The sequence below is a fragment of the Canis lupus genome, chromosome 21 (genome assembly GCF_048164855.1).
Source record: "Canis lupus baileyi chromosome 21, mCanLup2.hap1, whole genome shotgun sequence".
Lineage (NCBI taxonomy): Eukaryota > Metazoa > Chordata > Mammalia > Carnivora > Canidae > Canis > Canis lupus.
The window spans coordinates 37,146,698-37,169,043 of NC_132858.1; the positions used below are offsets into that span (position 1 = coordinate 37,146,698).

At 38.4% G+C, this 22,346-nt stretch overlaps 1 protein-coding gene and 1 long non-coding RNA gene across 13 annotated transcripts in view; both read left to right on the top strand.

Moving 5' to 3' along the window:
* The first annotated feature begins 44 nt into the window (after positions 1 to 44).
* Positions 45 to 22,346, top strand: part of MAGI2 (membrane associated guanylate kinase, WW and PDZ domain containing 2) — a 1,329,894-nt gene continuing 1,307,592 nt past the window's right edge. For all 12 annotated transcript variants that reach the window (XM_072791399.1, XM_072791396.1, XM_072791402.1 and 9 more), the window contains exon 1: positions 45 to 477. In XM_072791399.1, coding sequence (XP_072647500.1) covers positions 177 to 477 — 301 coding nt within the window. In that variant the 5' untranslated portion in view covers positions 45 to 176. The remainder of the gene's footprint in view (positions 478 to 22,346) is intronic.
* The window catches only part of LOC140613024 (uncharacterized), a 33,796-nt gene continuing 12,932 nt past the window's right edge, over positions 1,483 to 22,346 (top strand). Inside the window, exon 1 of the long non-coding RNA XR_012014145.1 lies at positions 1,483 to 1,689. This is a non-coding gene — a long non-coding RNA (uncharacterized lncRNA). The remainder of the gene's footprint in view (positions 1,690 to 22,346) is intronic.

Below are 22,346 nucleotides of genomic sequence, written 5' to 3' on the forward strand. Positions count from 1 at the left end.
TCCTCCCCCCGCAGCATCCACGCTCCGTCCCGAGACGAGGGGACGCGCCGGGCAGAGGGGCAGGAAGGCAAAGTCTGATCCCTCGCCGCGCGGCGCCCCGGCTCCCCGGGCTCCCCGCCCGCCTCCCCCTGCCCCGCAGCAGCCCCTCGGGAGCCGAGGCCGCCCACCCCACTGCCATGTCCAAAAGCTTGAAAAAGAAAAGCCACTGGACGAGCAAAGTCCATGAGAGTGTCATTGGCAGGAACCCGGAGGGCCAGCTGGGCTTCGAGCTGAAGGGGGGCGCCGAGAACGGGCAGTTCCCCTACCTGGGGGAGGTGAAGCCCGGCAAGGTGGCCTACGAGAGCGGCAGCAAGCTGGCGTCGGAGGAGCTGCTGCTGGAGGTGAACGAGACCCCCGTGGCGGGGCTCACCATCCGGGACGTGCTGGCCGTCATCAAGCACTGCAAGGACCCCCTCCGCCTCAAGTGTGTCAAGCAAGGTGAGCGCGGCCGCCCGAGCGCGCGGGGGGCGGGGAGGGGGCGACGGCGGGGCCGGCGGGGGGCGCCCCGGGGCGGGGAGGGGGCGACGGCGGGGCCGGCGGGGGAGCCCCGGGGCGGGGAGGGGGCGACGGCGGGGCCGGCGGGGGGCGCCCCGGGGCGGGAGGGGGGCGACGGCGGGGCCCGCGGGGGGCGCTCCCGGGGCGGTGGGGGTGCGACGGCGGGGCCGGCGGGGGGCGCCCCGGGGCGGGAGGGGGGCGACGGCGGGGCCGGCGGGGGGGGGCTCCCGGGGCGGTGGGGGTGCGATGGCGGGGCCGGCGGGGGGCGCCCCGGGGCGGGAGGGGCGACGGCGGGGCCGGCGGGGGCGCCCCGGGGCGCCGGGGGCGCACGGGCAGCCGCGCTGTGCAAGGTGCTCGGCCTGCGGGACCCCGGCGGCGCCCGCGAGCTCGGGGGGCGCCTGGCTGCGCGTCGGGGCTCGGCCCGCGGTGCACGGGAGCCTCGGGGCGGGCGCAGGCGCTGCCCCGGGCGCCCTCGGGGCGGCTGGGCGACGGCCAGGGCAGGGACGCGGCGCGCGGGGGCTCGCCCGGCTCTCGGCGAACTTTTCCCGGTCGGCCCGTGTCCCCCCGCCCCCCCGCGCATCATGTGGGCACCGCGCGTCACGTGCGCCCTGACTAACGGGCGCTCCCGGGCCGGCGGCCGCAGAAGGCTCGAGAAGGCGGGCGCCCCGGAGAGGAGCGGGGGGCGGGGGCCGGCGCCCCGGCCTGGGTCCCCGGGCCTCCCCGGAGCCGTGCCGGGCCGCGGCCGCCGCAGCTTGCAGGGCTCGGATGGGCTCCGATGGGCTCGGCTCTGCCGAAGGGGAAGTAGGTCCCGGCGGAGGGCGGCCCCGGGCCCGGCGAGGCCCCCGCCCCGAGCCCGCACGTGCGCCCCGTCCGGCCGCCCCCGCCCGCGCCCGCGCCCGCGCCCCCGCCCCCGCCCCCGGGCCTGCGCGCAGCCCGCCCCGACCCGGCGACCGCCCCAGGACACCCTCCTGGGGGACCGTCCGCTCCATGACGTCCGCTTAAAAAGTCAGCGAGGGAAAGAGAAGTCTCGGGCAAAATTTCTAAAGTACAAATTGCCGCACAGGACAGCGTCCTCACTGGGCTGCCGGGGCTGCCGGCCGCCCGCTCTAGGCCCCCGGAGCTCACAGCTGCGCGCCCCGAGCATCCAGGAGTTTGGTAGGAAGGCAGGCTCCTCTCTTGCTACTGTGCTGAGGCTCAACCAGAGGGATGCGTGTGAACGTATTTGATGCCATGATACTGTCTTAGGGCGGTAGTTCCCAGGGTAGAGTCCTTCCTGCCCGCGCCTTGCCTGGCAGCAGCTCAGCATTTGGAGGGGTCGGTGGCAGCGGCAGGCGGTGCGCTGTGAGATCCCACTAATGACAGCATCCTAATGAGGTGACGGTCCCACTGTCATTGGCGGCGGTGGCCACATTTTAGTGTTGTCTTCTTTCTGAGCACCGCATGGTGAGGAGGACCCCGGCAAACTGACTCTAGCAGCAGCAAGACTGTGTCCAAAAAAAGAAAGAGGCAGGTCAATCGGTATCATAGATCTATTCCATAAAATCCAATAGGAAGGCTTGGAAAAGTGAGGGCATGAAAGCTATCATTATATATGGAAAGGCTATCAAATAAGAAAAGGAATTTTGACTATCCGGTGATAACTTCCTCAGGGCAAAAGTAAGATAAATTCATAGAAAATTGTAAAGCATGAAACAAACGTCTTTGTTTACATGAAAAAGATGAGCTTTCTAAAAAAAAAGAGAAAGATGAAGAATAAGATGAGCTTTCTAACGTAATTTGCCAAAAATCTTGGGCTATATTGTGAATTCATGAGCTCCCTGTCATTTGGGGTCTTTATGAAGAGGCCAACATGACCAGATGCCATGAGTCCAATGTAGGATGGGGCCTGGACTAGATGTTATTTAAATCTTGCAGTGATTTGATCCAAGGTACTCTCTGATCACTCAACTTCTATATAATATTTTATTTGAAAGATCATCGCTTTTAGAACTCACGGAACATACAAATATAAAGTGATATATATATATATAAATATATAAAGTTTTCTAAGGGAAAAATCTCTCTCCTTTCTGTATTCACTCTCAGTTCTGGGCTTCACTTGGTCATTGATGATTGATGCTTGTCATGATATTCAGAGTCCCCGGGAACCTGATTCACGTCCTGAGTCATTATTGATCAAAAAAGAAAAAAAAAGTGCTTCCCTTAACTTTTGTGGAAAAATATAATCTTCTTGTATATTCTTCTAAATATGATGATTCATATATGCTATTCCTTTATTGAAATCATTCTTTTCCTTGCCAAACAACATATAGGTTTATTTTATGGATCATAGTAAGCAAAGTAAAATTTCCATACTGTTAGATAATGGTGCCTGTATCTCTTGGGTTTTACCTCAGATTTCACTTCCTACTTAGACAATTTAGAAGCTCTTGATTCAGTATTTTTATTTATAATGAGTCAATAAACTAGCTGTCATATAGCTGGAAAACTTAAACAGGGTCTGTGAAGAAGTTGTAGTTTTAAAATATGAATGGGATAATTGATTTCTGAATACTCATTTAAACATTGTGAATTATGCAAAAGCTACATTCATAATCAGGTAAACTAAGGCAGATTTTCCAAAGAAAGGGAAACGTTTAAATAACAAGAATATTGATAAGAAGTGTACCAGATAAAATTGCACCATTTACCCTATTTTTATTTACTTGTTTGGCTAATTTGACATTATAGTTAAAATTATTTTATTTCATTTTTACTTTTATTTATTTTTTCTATCAGCACCGTGTTTTTTTATTTTTGAAGATTTTATTAAGTTTTGTATTTTAATTCTCGTACAGTTAAATCTTTTTTTTTTTAATTTTTATTTATTTATGATAGTCACACAGAGAGAGAGAGAGAGAGAGGCAGAGACATAGGCAGAGGGAGAAGCAGGCTCCATGCTCCGGGAGCCCGACGTGGGATTCGATCCCGGGTCTCCAAGATCGCGCCCTGGGCCAAAGGCAGGCGCCAAACCGCTGTGCCACCCAGGGATCCCTCTCGTACAGTTAATACACGGTGTTATATTAGTTTCAGGTATACAATATAGTGATTTAACAATTCTATTATTTTATTCTATTAACAATTCTATTTATTATTATTAAATTTTCATAGTTTTAAATTATCACGATTTTAAAGGAAGCGAACTAGTAGAATTTTAAGATCTACTAGACAAAGTAGATGTATCATAATTTTCCTACATCATTTAAATGTCCTTAAAACCATTTTAAAAACCATTTGAATAAATTCAAGGGATTCCGTTTTTAATTTAAGCTGCTTTTAATCCACACAGTGATGAGTAATATATGAAAAATACCATTTATTGTCACATCCAATTATTTTTTATAAACTCTGGCTTTTTAGTTTATAATGCTCTTCTCACCAAAGCATTTAATTCTAAATTAGCAGTTCTGTTCCACGATCTCATTAATGCAGCAGAACCAGTTGAAGGAAGTGTCTTGAAGTGATTTTGAGATCTGTGCTGAAGTGGTAAAGGTTTCTTTTCTTTTCTTTTCTTTTCTTTTCTTTTCTTTTCTTTTCTTTTCTTTTCTTTTCTTTTCTTTTCTTTTCTTTTCCTTTCCTTTCCTTTCCTTTCCTTTTCTTTTCTTTTCTTTTCTTTCTTTTCTTTTCCTTCCTTCCTTTCTTCTTTCCTTCTTTCTTCTTTCTTCTTTCTTCTTTCCTTCTTTTTTCAATTTTGCCACTAAAGTTCACAGCAGCCAGTTACATAGACCATTGTGTCCTACATTTCTTGCGCTGTGGCTGCTACTGCATCTAATCCTACATGGAGACCTACATAGCCTGGACTTATTTTCCCATTTAGGATCTTACAATGGAAAGTAAAAGGCAAAAAGTTTTCTAATTCTTCCCATGTGGAAGAAGGGCCAAATAAGGCCTTTGAAATTCAGTTCTAGAGATGTACATTGCTTTCCCTCCTATTGCTCCTTTCAAAGCTGTTTTCAAAGGAAAGTAGATCCACATTTATTAAGAGTCATGCTTTCTTCTTGACTGACTTCAGGCTAGTATCATACAGTTAAACCTCTATGCTGCTTTTTATTTGGAAAGGTAAAAGCAAATTATGTCAAATTTTCTCCAATAAAGATTGACTTTCCTCCGTAAAAATTTAAGGTATGTGGATTTTATTGACCAATAAACAATCAAATTGTTAGAACAATTTGATTAGTTGGTTATTTTAGAATAAAGTATCTTTAATGTTTTAGAACCAGGTTAATGAGACAGTTGTTATCTTTGGGCATAATTTATGGCTGGTGCTACTATAGTTTTTGGTGTATGTACATAATTTAAATGGTATGACCTTGAATGTTAAATATGACTGCTTTTTTATGTGTGTCTTTCGAATGAGAGTAATCTCAGGATGAAATCACAGCTGAGGTATTTAAGTGCCACAGCCTCAGCTCTTAACATTTATACTGTGTGATCTTTTGGCATATTTATTATGCTCGCTTTCCTTTTTAGTTTCTTGAAACTCACACATTCACTCTCATAATTAGCAAAAAGTTTTCACATTTGACAACCCCAACTGCTTATAGTTTAAACGGTGGCTTTCAAACGCATAGCAGACCTTGCTTAAATCATTTCCCGCAAGAGGTAGGATAGAATAGTGGGTGTTTAACCTCTGCCTGGGTTTGAATCTTGAGTATGCCACTTAGCATGGGCTATTTACACAAGTTATCTAGACTGACGTAGCACCGGTACCTTGAAAATATTAAGTAAATAATGTATTTATATAAGATAGTGCCTGGCTGATAATAGACCTTAGGTAAGTATTGTTCCAAATAATTGTTATTCCAGACATATTGGTCATTTTGAGCTGGTGACATATGAAATGTTTTTAACTTTAAAGGTATTTTACTCTTTATTGAAGACTAACTGAAATATATGCAATGATTGCCTAATTTTCATGTACTATTCTTGAAAGAGAAAAGTAGTAACGAGTAAAGTTTCTATTCTTGAACGCCGTTAAGTGGAATGGAACATATTTTTACCTTTTAAAATGAACTCCAACTGATGCCGCCTTTATGTGTAAAGATCAGTGTTTTATATTTATTTTATATTTTAGCCATTGTTTGTTTTCATTCAGTAGTTTATGTTGTATGAATCCTTCACTTTAGGCTTGACAAACTTTGAAATCCTATTAGAATTCACAAATTTAAGTTTAGGAATTTATTTATACGTTTTACATGTGACTGTTTTAGACACAAGAATCCTGTTTTAAGGGTGAACTTTTACTTCTCAGCTAGAAATCAAGTACCTCATAAAGCAAAACATATAATTCATAAGTGTTCACAGTCCACCATATATAATAAAAATGCAAAAAAATTCAGCATGGAGTTTACTTTGCACTTACGAGAATGTCAGTAGTCCAATGTAAGTAATTCTCTATATTACACTTTTAAAAATGAAGCAACCAATAATATATTTACCATCAGCCCCGCAATGATTTTAGAATTTTAGTTGAATTAATCCTATCCTTGATTTCAATAGAAACTTCTACCTTGAAGCTCCAGTGTCTAATATTAAATTAAAAAATATTTCTTAGCTACAATCTATTTACGTGACAAAAACATGGAACAGGGTCTTACAAATTTTTTAGTAGTGTGACCTTTTAAAAATGATTTGTTTCATATCATTCCCAACTCTCTTCCATCTCCAGTAAGGACTGATGTGCTATTTCTTTTAATAAAAGTAAACTTTAATTAACATTATATAGATAAATTAATAATAGGTTCATAATTACTGAATCCAATTAGTAAAAGACATGCATCTGCTATAACGTGTTGTAAAATGTTCACATCATCAGAGAATTAATAATTCCATTATTGCATTTCATTGACACATTATCACCTCTTTTAAAAAATTTCCAGATATAAATTTTTTAAAAAACTTTAAAAATTAGTATTAAATGTAGTACATAATGTTGATTGTTTTGGATAGTCTGGAAGAAACCGAAAATATTTTTTTCTTTGACAGCTGATTGAATATTCACTCGAATGCATCCAGTGTCTTAATTTTCAATAATGAGTAGATATTTTATTTATTTTATTTATTTATTTAATTTTTTATTTTTATTTTATGATAGTCACAGAGAGAGAGAGAGAGAGAGACAGAGGCAGAGACATAGGCAGAGGGAGAAGCAGGCTCCATGCACTGGGAGCCCGAAGTGGGATTCGATCCCGCGTCTCCAGGATCGCGCCCTGGGCCAAAGGCAGGCGCCAAACCGCTGCGCCACCCAGGGATCCCGGGAATGAGTAGATATTTTAAATAAATGATTGGGTTTTTTCTAAAATTTATAATTATATGGCTGCTCTATCTTGGAATACATTACTATTTGTAATTGTCATATGAATCTATATAAGGTTTTATGTCATTTTCAGTTATTTTGACCCACTTAAAAAAAATCACTGTCAAAAACATGGAAGTTATTATATATCTAGTAATAGCCAAAAACAAATATGCGACAGAAAGAAATAAAGTTTTCTAGTTTCAAATAAAGGATATTCTATATATATTAATCTTTTTAAAATAATATTTTATTTATTCATGAGAGACACGCAGAGAGAGCCAGAGACACAGGCAGAGGGAGAAGCAGGCTCCCTGCAGGGATCCAGATGTGGGACTCGGTCCCGGGACTCCAGGATCACGCCCTGGGCTGAAGGCAGACGCTCAACCACTGAGCCACCCAGGCATCCCCAGATACTCATTTTTCTAATGACAAATTTTTGAAGAATTTTTTCGAACCTTTTAACTGCCTACAGTGAAATTTGTGCATATGAAATCAGATTTTTCCTTAAATAACCATAGATTTTATTAAATGACTCTGTGAAATAAGCAGGAAGAAGCAAACTTGTTTAATTTTAAGAAGTATATTTTATTCATCTTTTATCACATTACATTGTGTTTTAAGAAATTTCGTAAAACATGAGTTTCCCAAATATCATAGATTTGGAGTAGCATAAAAGTGGTTTTCACTTTAATTTCTGAGTAAAAATGTTGTAAAAAATATTTTTTTAGCATTTATTTTTCATTTTATGGGTGAGCAGTGTTGCTTATCCCAGTGATTTCTATTGCTGTGTATAGGAAGTTTTATACTTAGCTAGAATGTACCTCAATACAAGGATAACAAGTGCTGTAGAAATCCACAGAATATCTAGCAATATAACCTAAACTTGGTCAAAATTTGATTAGCTGGATTGCAAGCATGAGCAGGTTGTAGGTATATGAAATGTCCAGGGTTACATCTCTGAAGCCTTCTGATTAGTCAACAGCTGATCCCAGTTTGCCTTACTTTGCACTCTATGTTGTAAGGATGTTACAGCAACTCTTTACTAGTTAAAATTTCTTTAAAAAGTAACCAGCATTTAGGCTTTTTAAAGGGTCCTAAACCTGTCAAAAGTCTTGGCTTATCTCCAAAAGCATCTTGACCAGGAATAACTGTAATCTTGCCTTTCTAGCAAGTTAGGTGCCTAGGGGTTGGATTATTTTGTTGGTGGTAGGATTGGAGCCTCAATAGAAAGAAGTTGATCCCTCTCTGGAAGAGCAAGAATGTTATCAAGATGCTCCCACCTATCTGCAGTTAAAGCACTAAAACCTTCTTTCTTACTGTGTTTCTTACTGAAACATCTGTACTGGAATCTCCTTTGCCTCTGGTTGAAAGTGCCCATGTTTTTTTTCTTCAGTTCAGTGTGGGAGATTACTCTAGAGAACAGCAGATTTATTTTGCTTCTTTATATACATGGGAATTACACAAATTTGGGGGCACATACACATTTTTCAAACACTAAGGTTTAATGACAGTTTTAAAATCAATAGTCCCAGAAAGATATTTATGCATGTAAGGATATAGTCTTTTTTTTTTAGGAAAAGAGTTACATAAAATTATGCTGTGTGTGACAAATTTAGCCGAAAAGCTTGTATACCCACTTATTAATCTTCAATTGTGACTAATATTTTAAACCCTTCTTAGCTCTGAGAGTGGGAGACCATAAAGACATAATGGAATCAAGTACCCAGATGATTTCTATGTTTCATATATTAGTCCTTAAAAAGTAATAATGAGAAGCCAGATTTTAATAGTTTGGAATTTGATTATTTTTATTTGCATGGCCAAGTGGCTGATGGACTACATAATGCCTGGGATAATGCTCTAATGTTAAGGTAACAAAAGATGAGGCAGGGACAATGGGCATGCTTATTCATCATCCTAATAAGATATTTACAAAGTGGTTTTAATTTTTATTGATTTAGATGTCTCAGAGTAAGATGTTGGATCCAACATGCTATGGTTATAAGGTATATTACAATTCTAAAGAAGTAATCATTTAAAAATAAGTTAAATGATACTTAATTTATGACTATTTAGCTAAAATACAGGTACTGGTATTGCTTTAAATTAAAAATAACAAGAAAAAACTAAGTTTAGTTAGTGAGAATCCTAAGAGATTTTGTTATGAAATGTATAATATAGTATTTTGAATTACATTAATGTGTTAAATTTAAAGCCGTTTTTCTCATGTCAAATTAATCCACTGTGGAGTGATACTGTATATGAATTTATAAGTCTATAAAGTGCACATATTACCATAAAAAATCTAAGAAAAACTATGTATTAATGATATTGTTGATAGCTCAAACAATATGCTAAACTGCTACTATGAATCAAGAAAATTCTTTTTTCTTAAAGATTTTATTTATTTATTCATGAGAGACACAGAGAGAGAGAGGCAGAGACACAGGCAGACGGAGAAGCAGGCTCCATGCCGGGAGCCCGATGTGGGACTCAATCTCGGGACTCAATCCCGGGACTCCAGGATCACACCCTGGGCCGAAGGCAGGTGCTAAACTGCTGAACCACCCAGGGATCCCCTGGGAAATGCTTTTTTTAAAAATATTTTCATCCCACCTCTCCTTTTAAAAATAATTGGAAAGTTTTCATTGTATAGTGTGAAGAGCTTCATGACATCCTTTAAGCTCAGGGAAATTGACTCTTAGCATTAATTAAGGAGATGCTTTGCTTCAGTTGAATATGCTTTCAGATTTTAGAAAGTCAGAAAGTTATTAGGGAGACACTGATGATTGTCTACTGGAATGCATTGCTTCTCCTCCTGCCTCCTTCCTTACTAACAGAATGACAGTTTTGTTCAAGTATCCACATTTTGATGTGCTCCTATGCCATGTGTTTTGTATTAGGTTGGCCTCATCCCAAGGGGATGAACTTAGACTAGTGTAAACCAAGCATGGTAATTTCATATCTTTGCCAGTGATTGTTTTAGGAAATGGCTTATAACCTAGTTCTTAGTAATGTAAAGTAAGGTGAATCCCCTTGGGGACGTTCTGAGAAATTTCTTAGTTCTTAAAATAAGATCCAGGACAGAGCTATTCACTTTTTTGTATGTGAAAGTTGCTGAACATGGAGATAATACCTGGAGCAACTGTAGCCATCTTGTGTTCATGAGGAGAGCTACCAAAAAAAAAAAAAAGGTGGAGATTGGCCGAACAGAGTGATTAAAAAGCTACAGCTCCTTGATCAACTGCTGAAATAATGAACCCAGAACCAGGCCTATCTTAGAACTTCTGGTTATTGAGTGAGAGTACACAAGATATTTTAAGCCATTTAGATTGGGTTTTCTGTTATATTGCAACCAAAATCTTCTTACTGATATAACTGTAAAATGACATAAAATAGATATTTAATTCCTATGTTATTGTTTTGGGGAACAAAGATAAAGATCTTCCTGAAAGAGAAATCTATTTGAAGAATAAACCAAGATGTATTTTCCTGTTAGGTAAGCTCCATCAAATTCTAGTATGTATGCATCCATTACCTCATTCAATTTTGCTCTGGTTGGACTCTGTTTTAAATTCCAGAAAATTTTAACCTAAAATATGTAGGAGCACAAATTCATTTTAACATTATCCAAAATAGAGCATAATCAAGAAAGCAAATCAGCTGCAAAAATATACTCACAATGCATGCCAAAGCCAACTTGAAATATTTTTTGAATTATGGAGTGTTTACAAATGTCTGTGCCACTGATCCAGGGGTGTATATAATTATAAACTGACTCACCAGAAATGTTCCAACTCCATTTTTCCAGGACTAGAATTCATTTACTTATTATTCAACACACATCTATTGGTAACCTATTCTCTAGCAGACACTGAACTAGAAACTGGTGATAAAAAGATGAATAACCCTTCACGAAGACATCATCCATACTTTCAAGTAGTAACATCCTATTGTATACCTGTGAGACCTGAATTAAGAGGGTTTTTTAAATCTTTTAAATATACTTTCCGTGATATAAACAGAATAAAAGATGAAAAAACAAAACATTATGGAAAAGAAACATGGATTAGGAGTTCCCTAATATTCTATCATGGATTACAGTTCAAGGTGTTAAATGAACTCTGTATGTGCATATTTTTAATGTTAGGTTCTGGGCACTCTGCTACATAATGACCATAGAAAGGTGTGTAAGTCTTGTTTCCACTTCAGTGATTTCACCAATTTCACCGTGCAGTGTAATAGTTAAGATCATGGAGCTTTAAGGAGATAAACAGAGGTGGATTCCAGTCACAGATTTGCCTCATACTAGATATAAATTGAACAAATTGTTTTACATTTTTATAAATCAGCTCCATCCTTTGTAAAATAGGTGTCATTACAGAACCTATTTCATAAAGATGTTATGAGGAATAAATGTTATAATACATATAATATGCATAGCCCAGGGCCTGGAGTATAATGTAGCCTCAAATTATATATATAATAGTATATATGTAGTAAATCAGGCAAGGAAGATAGGAAAACTCTTTTAGAGAAAAAGCAAGGAGGCAATGATATTAAGAGTTTCAAGGAGTATGATAAAGAGGTTCTAAGCACCAAAGTCTGGAACATAATATAGACAAATGTAATGAGTGACTTTGGGGGATTAGATGTGGGCCAAACCATAGTATAGAACTGAATGTTGAGTCACTGAGTATTATCATTATTGATACCAAACATCTGTGCAGTGTTTACTATATGTCAGGAAGAGTTTTAAACAAACTTTAAATACTATTGAATTTAATCCTCATATTATTCTACAAGATAGGTGCTATCATTAAACCCATTTGGAGATAAGAAAACCAGAGCCTGGAGTGATTAAGAAACTCACACCAAGGCCACATCATAATTAGCGGAGCTGAGATTCAAATGCAGTCAATGCTGTTAATCACTATGCTAAATTGCTTCTCCATATTTCAAGTTTTAAGAACAGGATTGACAAAGTCATATTCGCTCATTGTTTTCCCAATGAGGAGAAATGTAGGCAATATTTGTGGACCACATGGAGGCAGTGAAGAGACCTAATTATAGATGGTTGAAGATACAGGCAGAAAGACTTGTTTAGGATGCTATAGAGTTATTCAGAGGAGAGGTATAAGGTCTTGAATCATAACAATGAGGGCATAACAACTAAGTCAAGAAATATACATAGATGGCAAAGTGTCAGTATATCTGATTGGATAGGGATAAAGAATGAGGAATTTTACTTGATTTTCTGGTTTCTGTCAAGTGGCGTCAATCACTTAGAGGCAAAGAGTAGATGTGGGTAGAGGTAATTCCATTTGGGATCTGTTTAACATGATGTACCTGGAAAGAATAGGCATCTGATTATTACAGCCTTAAATTCGGGAGAGTGCTTGGGGTTAAATGTGTAGATTAGGGCACATGAGATTATCCAGCAAAAGAATGTAAAGACAAAAAGACAAAAGAAATGCTGAGGCATCTTTGTTTTAGAAGTCAAGCGATCCCAGGAAAGAACCTAAGACTTATTAGGGCTGCCTTAACTTTGACTGGAGTGCTGAGCCCTGCCAGACGCAACAGAAATGATTAAATGATGATGCCTGTAATGGTTCCATTGTATTTGGCAAAAATGGAGGTCACTTTTGTTTAGTATCATTCGGTAGAGTGGATGGTGCCTGAGAGCCCAATGTCATAGGGTTGAAGAATGAATTGGAAGTGAGAAAATGGAAATAGCCTGTGCATTCTACTCTTCAGAAAGCTCGCATAGTAGTAAAAAAAAAAGTTAAAAAAAAATTAAAAAAGTAGTAAAAAAAAAAGTGAGAAAACGGAAATAGCCTGTGCATTCTACTCTTCAGAAAGCTCGCATAGTAGTAAAAAAAAAAAAGTAAAAAAAGTAAAAAAAAAAAAAAAGTAAAAGTAAAAAAAAAAAAAGTAAAAAAGTAGTAAAAAAAAAGTAAAAGTGGCATGCATGATTAAGAGGAGTAGGGGTATGTGTGTGTTTTATGGTGACATTTCTTTTTTTTTTTTTTTTTTTTTTTTTTTTTTATGGTGACATTTCTGAATTTGTCACATAAATATTCCATCATTATAAAAATACCCCAGCAAATTAACATCCTTTAACTTATTAACTGAATAAATAATAATAATAAATAATAATAAATAATTCATCGTATTTTTGTTTTATGTCATGCTAAAGCTAGATCCTGGCATTAAAATAATAGGGGTTAGACCCTACCCTCCAAGAATATGGAATAAAAAATACAAAGCTAACCTTAAAATGCTGAGTTTCAGTGGAATGGTACAGAAATAAACATACTGCTCTTAGAGCACTTAAGAGGGCAAAGAAGAAGCAGGGTGGATCTGGAGTCCAGGGACTGAATTGGATTCCAGTCCTAAATTCATTATCACTTCTTCATGGAGGGTTAAGTTCCCATAAGACTCAGCCTCATCATATGTTACATAGGGTTGTTAGAATCAAAGAAGATCATGGGGCATCTGGGTAGCTCCTTTGGTTGAGTGTCTGCCTTTGGCTCAGGTCATGATCCCAGGGTGGGATCGAGCCCTCCTTAGGGTTCCCTGCTCAGCACAGAGTCTGCTTCTCTCTCTCTGCCCCTCTCCCTTCCCACCCCCTTCCTTGCTTTCTCTAATGCTATCAAATAAATAAATAAAATCATCTTTAAAAAAAAGGAGGTAATGCATGAGGAAATATTTTATAAAACTTTTAATGCAGTTAAGTTGGAAGTGTTATTATTTAGTGATACAAGATGGCTGGGAGTAGGGGTAGGCACGCTTCACAGCATAAGGGATTTTTGAGAGTGGCTCTAAAATACGAGTGGGAGTTCAGGAGGGAAGGTGTGGCAAGCAGAGAAGAGCATGGCGAAAGGTAAGAGAGGTAGAAATGATCCTCCCGTGCAGAGCATAAAATACAGATCAACAAAGCCAAAGACACGGGCACCTGAGAACCCCAAGTGGCAACTGAAAATTTTTCCAGGAAGGAAACAGTATTGTATCAGGAAAGGCCTCAAACCTGAACCTATAGAATTTAGATATTATTCCCTAGGTGAGTAAAGCCACTGAAGGTATTTGAACAAGGGAGAAGCATAATCAAAGTGTTTGTTTTTTGTTCATTTGTTTTTTCCGGGGTGGGGCATGGAGGAACTTTGATTTGAGTAAGTATTGGGTGGAGAAGAAATGGATAGCAAAGTCTAAGGTCTGGTATCAGTAGTGGAAATGAAGGGACATGAACTTGAGACATATTTTAGAGGCAGAACGAATCGGAATTTATATCCAGTTGAATGGGAGATAGTGGTGAGGGGAGGTAGTAGTCACAAAGATAATTCTGAGGTTTCTTACTTGGGATAGTTGTGTGAAGTAGATGCAGATGCCATTAACTACAGAGATTAAAATTTAATCTGCAGGGGAAATGGCTTCAGGCTGTTCTAGAAATTAAAAATTGCTCTCTTTGACAAGTGCAGAAGAAGCAGCATGCTACTTTCAGTATATTTTGGCTCTTAGTGAAGAAGTAATATGATTATATTCATGAGATATATATCACTGATATTTTACTTAAGACAATTTAGACTAGGCATCGGAGTTAGAGATAGTGAGTTAACAGAATTAAATTATAAAATGGCCTATTTTTAATTTTTAGATTTTGTTTTGTTTTTTATTTTATTTTGCTCCAATTGACATTATGTAAATAACAGAATGAGTGGAAAAAAATGAGCGCCTTGGAATATAATGTGTTTGAGGTGCCTGGCGGGCAGATGGCATGCTTGTGGTGGTTAGGTTGTTGGTCACATATGTCTAGAGCTCACAGAATTGTTGGAACTGCAGATTGGACAATTGAGTGACACTGTTCTTACAGTGGTACCAGGGGCCCTTCAAGGAGCTATTGTGCCCTTAGAAGAAGAGCCTTGAGTGAGAAGGGGCCAAGAATAGGAATTTGAGGAATGCCTGTATTTCACAGGCCTGCACATAGAGTCTTCTTTACTTAGTACTTCTACTTTGAGGGGGGGAGCATAAATCTTTAATAATATACAAACCATTCCTCTTACATTGGTTTCTTCATAATATGACTCATATTGGAGATAATTATCATATACAGATTTTTAATGTTACTGTATCACTGCTAAGCACTAAAGATAACGTTTCTCTTTCATTAGAAAGCCAAATACAAGCAATTATAGTGAGAACTCTGCCTTCAGCAGTTCTGCTTTTATCTGCTGTATATTTTTCGTCTTAATTCAGAGGTTGCAGAAACTAAACAGTACCTCACTTTTTTATTCTGTGGTACTATTTTGAGATTAAGCTCTATGACCATTGCTGTGACATCTAGACTATATGTGGAGTAAATCCTGAAAATACAAACTCTTCTCTAAATTTTACAAGGAATTCTTCATTCAAACTGTGTTTATAATGAATTACCTTCCTCTGCCATGTAAAATTATTCAAATGTTCCCATATGGCACTGGTTGGAATATGTATCTTTTTGAAGCCTAAAAATTTTATCTTCCTTCTTGTAAGTAGCTTCTTTAGAAATAGGGTCCCAGAAATGAAGTATGAAATACTTTGAACTGTGTATAATTGTAGAACTGTGTATCTGTTATATAGTTTTGTTAATTAAAAGAATGGTGTGTGTGTGTGTGTATGTATATATATATATATACATACACACACACACACATCCCAACATCCCAAAGTTCATTTATTTTATCCAGAGTTGGTATGTGAAAATTAGATCCAGGTTTTTCTAATTCTTTTTTTTTTCAGAGAAATATTCTTCCTTAATATTTTTATTATCAATATTTTAAAATATCAAATCAAATTAATATCCACTACAGTTTTCCAAAGAATTTCTTATCTGCACAAAGCATTCATTTTTCCAGCTCAAAATATAAAATTACATGTACTCAAAATAACTGTGTTAATATTATTTGATATATGTACAAACAAAAGTTAAATGTGGAAAAATTAAAATAAATATTTGTAAGGAGATATAGAAGAATAGTCTTCAATTTTTGGAATTATAATGCCAATTGCATGATAAATTTTTTAATAAATTTATTTTTTATTGTGTTCAATTTACCAACATACAGAATAACACCCAGTGCTCATCCTGTCAAGTGCCCCCATCAGTGCCCACCACCCATTCACCCCTACCCCCTGCCCTCCTCCCCTTCCACCACCCCTAGTTCGTTTCGCAGAGTTAGAGGAGTCTTTATGTTCTGTCTCCCTTTCTGATATTTCCCACACATTTCTTCTCCCTTCCCTTATATTCCTTTTCACTATTATTTATATTCGCCAAATGAATGAGAACATATAATGTTTGTCCTTCTCCGATTGACTTACTTCACTCAGCATAATACCCTCCAGTTCCATCCACGTTGAAGCAAATGGTGGGTATTTGTCGTTTCTAATGGCTGAGTAATATCCCATTGTATACATAAACCACATCTTCTTTATCCATTCATCTTTCGATGGACACTGAGGCTCCTTCCACAGTTTGGCTATTGTGGACATTGCTGCTAGAAACATTGGGGTGCAGGTGTCCCAGGTTTCATTGCATCTGTATCTTTGGGGTAAATCCCCAACAGTGCAATTGCTGGGTCATAGGGCAGGTCTATTTTTAACTCTTTGAAGAACCTCCACACAGTTTTCCAGAGTGGCTGCACCAGTTCACATTCCCACCAACAGTGTAAGAGGGTTCCCTTTTCTCCGCATCCTCTCCAACATTTGTGGTTTCCTGCCTTGTTAATTTTCCCCATTCTCACTGGAGGGGCAAGATGGCGGAAGAGTAGGGTTTTTCTAATTCTTAATGTCATAATAAGATGTTTACTGATTTTCATTTTTTATAATGATTTTCTATTAAGTCAAATATGTTACTTGCACTAAACCTGGAATTCATCAAAGGTAGGGATAGTATTTAATTAATATTTATTTCCTTAGTACCTGGAATGATGTCTGAAAATATGCAGAATGTTTAGGAAACATTTGTTGAATGAATGAATGATAAAGATCTTCTTTCCCCTTAATACTTATTTATTTGAAACATATTGTATTAAGGTTCTCCAGAGTAATAGAACTAATAAGATATATACGTATATCTATAGAGAGAGATCGATTGCTTGATTATAAGGAATTGGCTTGTGATTATGAAAACTGACAATTCCCAATATATTCAGAGTAAGTCAGCTATCTGATGACCCAGGAGAGCTGATAGTGTAGTTCCAGTCTGAAGGCCAGCAGGCCTCAGACCCAAGAGCAAAGTTTCTGTTGAAATTCAAAGGCAGGGAAAATCTGATGTGCCATTTCATAGGCAACTGAGGGGACGTCTTGGGTGGCTCGATGGTTGAGCAACTGCCTTCAGCTTAGGGCATGATCGAGTCCCATTCGGGCTCCCTGCAGGGTTCCCTTTTGCCTGTGTCTGTCTGTCTGTCTGTCTGTCTCTCTGTGTCTCTTGTGAATAAATAAAATCTTAAAAAAAAAAACAAAAAACAAAAAAACAAAGACAATTGGGCAGGAAGGATACTTCCTTACCTGGGAGAGGGTCAGCCTTTTTGCTCTGTTCAGACCTTCAACTGATTGCATGAAACCCACTTGCATTAGGGAGGGCAATATGCTTCATTCATTCTAGTGATTTGAATATTTTTTAAAAGATTTTTTTTATTAACTTATTCATAAGAGACACCGAGAGAGAGAAAGGCAGAGACACAGGCAGAGGGAGAAGCAGGCTCCATGCAGGGAGCCCGATGCGGAACTCGATCCTGGGTCTCCAGGATCACACCCTGGGCCGAAGGCGGCGCTAAACCACTGGGCCACTGAGGCTGCCCAAGGGATTTGAATATTAATCTTATCCAAAAATACCCTCACAGATGCAGCCAGAATAACATTTGACCAAATATCTGGGCACCCTGTGGCCCAGTCAAGTTGACATGTAAATTTATCATGCACATTAGGAAATCTACCCATGATTAGCAAACATTGTTAAGTACAACCATTTTAGCTTACAGCTATATCCTTGAAAAATATTTTAAAACATTTTAAATAATTTCTTTTTTGAATATACTTACAGCGCTCTGTATTATGTTGTGGCAGGTTTTTGGCAGTGTGATCATTACCTACCTCATCCATTATGAGACTCCTTTTGCTGAAAGTGTTATTTTTTTCCCAAAATATACCCTATTTTGTTCTGAAATACATTCTCACTCATAATTAATCTAAATTATGAAATGTTCCTAGTTTATTGAGTAACATTTCATTCTTACACTGAAACTTGTGAAAGGAATCTGTTTTTGTTTAATTTAAAAGTTATATGTTCAGTAGTTGGGCGGTGTGTAACCTATGCTTGCTTGGTTCAAAATAGTATGAGCTCTGCAGAAAGCCAGGTTGCTGAGTCCCTCACCGATCAATATCTAAGAGAGTTTAGCTGCTAATGATTGAGGCAGAATGACATTGCCACAGACCTCCAGTATCAAAAGGCAGCTTAGAAGTTTAGTTAGAATAAGAGATTTTCTTTATTGGGAGAATTAAATTGCCTCTTTTGCTCCAGATGGGAGGTTTTCATCTAGGATGAGAATTGTTTCAGGCTGTTTTATGAGAGAAAATTACTCTATTTGAGAACTAAGGAAAAATGTAGAGGTGTTAGATTAAGTAGTTCATAGTAAATTAGTCATAAAGTGATATTCATATGCCATCACTTTAAAATATTTTTAAATTGTCTGAATAATCAAGTAAAGAGCTCATTCAGTCAAAAAAAAACAGTACACATTTTTTGTACAAAGAATATTTGTTTTTTCCCTTTTTTGTTCTACTTGATATTTTGATGTATTTGGTTGATAGGCAAATCAATTAATTTTCTTATTTTTAAAATTTGAGTATTTGGCATTTCCTGAAGTTATTAATGTCTAACTTAAAAACTCATGTCTGACTTAGCCCAGCAATGTACACATTGCTGAATTTAATAAAAAACATTCAGTATTAATAATAGAAGAAGCTAGGTTGTGTTGACTGCTTAGAACCACAGTCATGTGCACCATGTCATGTGACTGGTTATTTAAACAGCTTGGGCTAGACAGGTACAAACAAGAAATAATTTTTTCTTACTGACCCCTGCGTTACTGTGGACCTCACTGCCCCACCTCATGATTGTGGTTTTCTTTTTTTTTTTTTACTTTAATGTATCAGAGTAGTCTTATTTTCAGATATAAAGCAAATGTAGTCTCTTCACAGTACACATTGCAAACGTTGCATCTAGTTAAAAGGTTTTTCTATATTTTGAGCTCAGTCTTGATCAGGAACTCTGAAAACCAATAATGCAAGATGTTAGTGTGGTCCATTTCGTTGTTTTGTCTGGTTTTGTTTTTTCCTCCAGCTCTCTCCATGCCCACCTACTCTGTCTCCTCAGAGGGCAGGGCAAGGGAGGAGGAACATGAATGAAGGAACAAAGACCTATTTCTTTAGTTCTTTCAAATCTGCCCATATGTGCCCTCTGTTATGTCAGGCATCCAGATGGTGGCTTTCTGTTATGGATAACATTTGTATGTTTTTCAAACATACTCTTGTTTCCTCATCCCTTGTTGCCTACCCCATCGTATTGATTGCAGCATGTCCCGACAGAGGCAGTAGGCTCTAAACCTGACCACTTATGATTCTGCTGTCAGCTCCTGCCCACTGCATTACACCTCCAATTTCTTTCTGTTGCCATCCCCTTGACCCAGCAGGCAGCCCTCCTTTCTAGAGAAGTTTCACTGGCTTTCTGCTAACGTGCCTAATTGGCCATGGAGAACTTCATTCATCCTTGACCCATCATGTTGCAGAAATGCAACCACTTCTCTTTTTGTTAAAATATCCTAAGCGGCTCCACCCAAGCTCCCACCTTCAGAATTCTCTGACAAGAGGTAGGCATAAATCCCTATCTTTATGAATGCCCTCAGGCTCAGGGAAAACTTTAAAAGTTGTTCCAAGAACTCTCTCAGACTTGACTTCTAGGTAGTACCTTGGGGAAACTGTGACTGATTTGAGAATTCATCCAGTAACCAGCCTGGGAGTGATCCTTGTGAGTGACCACCTTTTTTTTGCAGGCAGAACAGTTTAAGAGGGAATTGAGATGACACTTCATTGTCCATTAAGTTTCCCTTCAAGGATTCCTTTTTTGTGGATCTCTTTTCAAATATTCAGTCTTCTCTCATCTAGGCTTTTGGGAGTGATGGTGTTTGGACTGGTTTTACATTAGATATGACTGATAACTTATTTTCCATTGTCCTGAGCTCTGAAGATTTAGCTACATTCCAGGAAAACAAGAAAAATCCCACTTTACATTTAATTATATTCATTTAAGGCTCACATTAACTCTATGAGGAAAAATGATATTTATCATCCCAGTTAAACATGAGGAAACTGAAGCATAGTTTCATTACTTCCCCAAGGTCACGCAGCCTGTTCACGGTCGCTCAGTCCTAAGTGGCTGCCTAACTTTTATCCACTTTACTAAATTGCTAAAATGGAGTAGGACAGAGTCTAGAGGATTAATGAACCAGTCCCCTAGATAGTGTCCCAAACTGCAGAGCAGACAGTTATAATACCCAAATGTGTCATTTTCTAGTTCTGTTTCCCTTTCCAAAGCCTCAAAATTTTTGGTAGAAATGGCATTCATTTCTTTTCCTTTTTCCCATCTTAGAATGATTCAAACACTTCAAAGTTAATTGCTAATTTTCATGCTGAAATCATAAGCATCTTAGAAATGTTGTAATATTTCTTATTTGGCTGTCTCAGTATTGCATAGCATACACCATTGGCAACCATAAAAATACTACAATAGGACTGTGTTAAAAGACAAGGATAATAAAATTCTACAATTGACAAAGAATTAAAAATTCCCTGAACGGTGTTTTTATGCTTTCTGAATTTTTAAAACAAATATTATTTTTGCAAACTTGAAGGTTTATTACATTATCACTTTATGGGAATATTTTTTCTCAGAAATCAAACATTTCTTATTTGTCTACTTTCTTCCCCCTAGGAAATTGTTAGTCTTACTGCTATAGTGACATAAATCTGCTATTTGTTTACACTCAGTACCATCCAGATGCATTATAAATATTGCATTTCTAAAATGTATCTACTTGTAAAATGTAAACTTGGGGATTTGGCTCCAAAGAACTGTCTTATCTCAGGTGTTTCGTTCTATTATGCTCATGTGGAGCTTATATTTAGTATTACTTGAGTTGCAGATTTATTTCATCTTGCCTAGCAGCATCAGCTATTTCCTTCTGCTGGTTCCAATTATTATGATTATTTCCAGCCTGAGTGAAGTTTGGCAAAAGCAAATATAGAAAGGGAAAGAAAAGAATAGGCTATTCCCTCAAGCTAACATTCAAGCTTATCAGTCTTTATTTAACTGCAGAAACCATTTATTAAATATTTGGAGTTAGCAATTTAATATTGATTTTGGTCTTCCTTGGTGTTGCAGACATAAGCCCAAGTATATGCAGCACACAGTTTAACACTATGACATAGTATGGAAGATGCCATTTCCTTGCCTCTGATAGATTGGACCATTGTCCTTTTCTATTAGCAAAGCTAGAGTAAGATGGACTTGTATTTGTTGCGTTCTGTGATATTCATTTCATATGTAGTACATAAACAAGTAGGGGTCATAAGCACATATGTATCACTACATACAGTATAAACAGTATTTATTGTTAGATGCCCAATTACATACTTGGATGAGTTTGGAGACTTGGTATTTTCTTGTCATTCATGCCTGGGGCCCTAGAAAGTTGTATGTTGAGACTGTGGAACTGACAATTGGGTAGGAGTCAAAAAACTTGTTCACATAGTTGCTTTTTTCTCCATGTTTCTTTAGTAACTTTATGGCACACACACACACACACACACACACACACATTTTTTCCTTTATTCTCAAGGGCACAAAAGTATTTAATAAGAACCTCTAAGAATTTGAGTAAAAATCTCATTAAAATAAATTTGCTCTGAAGCTTTTCTATAAATTTGAGAATTCAGCAGGAGGGGAGAATAAAAGTCAATTAAATGGCATGAAATTAGATGTTGAATTTGTGCAGTTGATTCATTGTCATTTGTTTCCATATAGTAGTGATTGCTAAGGCTAACTGAAAATTCTACAAAGCCTTATTTTACCAATATAAAGTAGAGAAATGACTAAATGTGGAAGACTGAATTATTGATGTACATTTAAACATTTTAAATACAATATTTAAGAAATTAAACCTAAAATTGCCTTGCAAATAAGAATTTATGTCAAGCACATGTGCAATCTTTGCAATAAATACCATGTTTACTTCTTTAGAAAATTATTTTTTTTCTCTTCTTAATTCATTTAGTTTAAAAAACACATTTAAAAAATTTTCTGAAGTGTTCATTGATAGAAACATTGTTTTATTGTCTAACAATAAATAATATTTCAAGTGGATGGCTTTTTTTAAAGTTATAA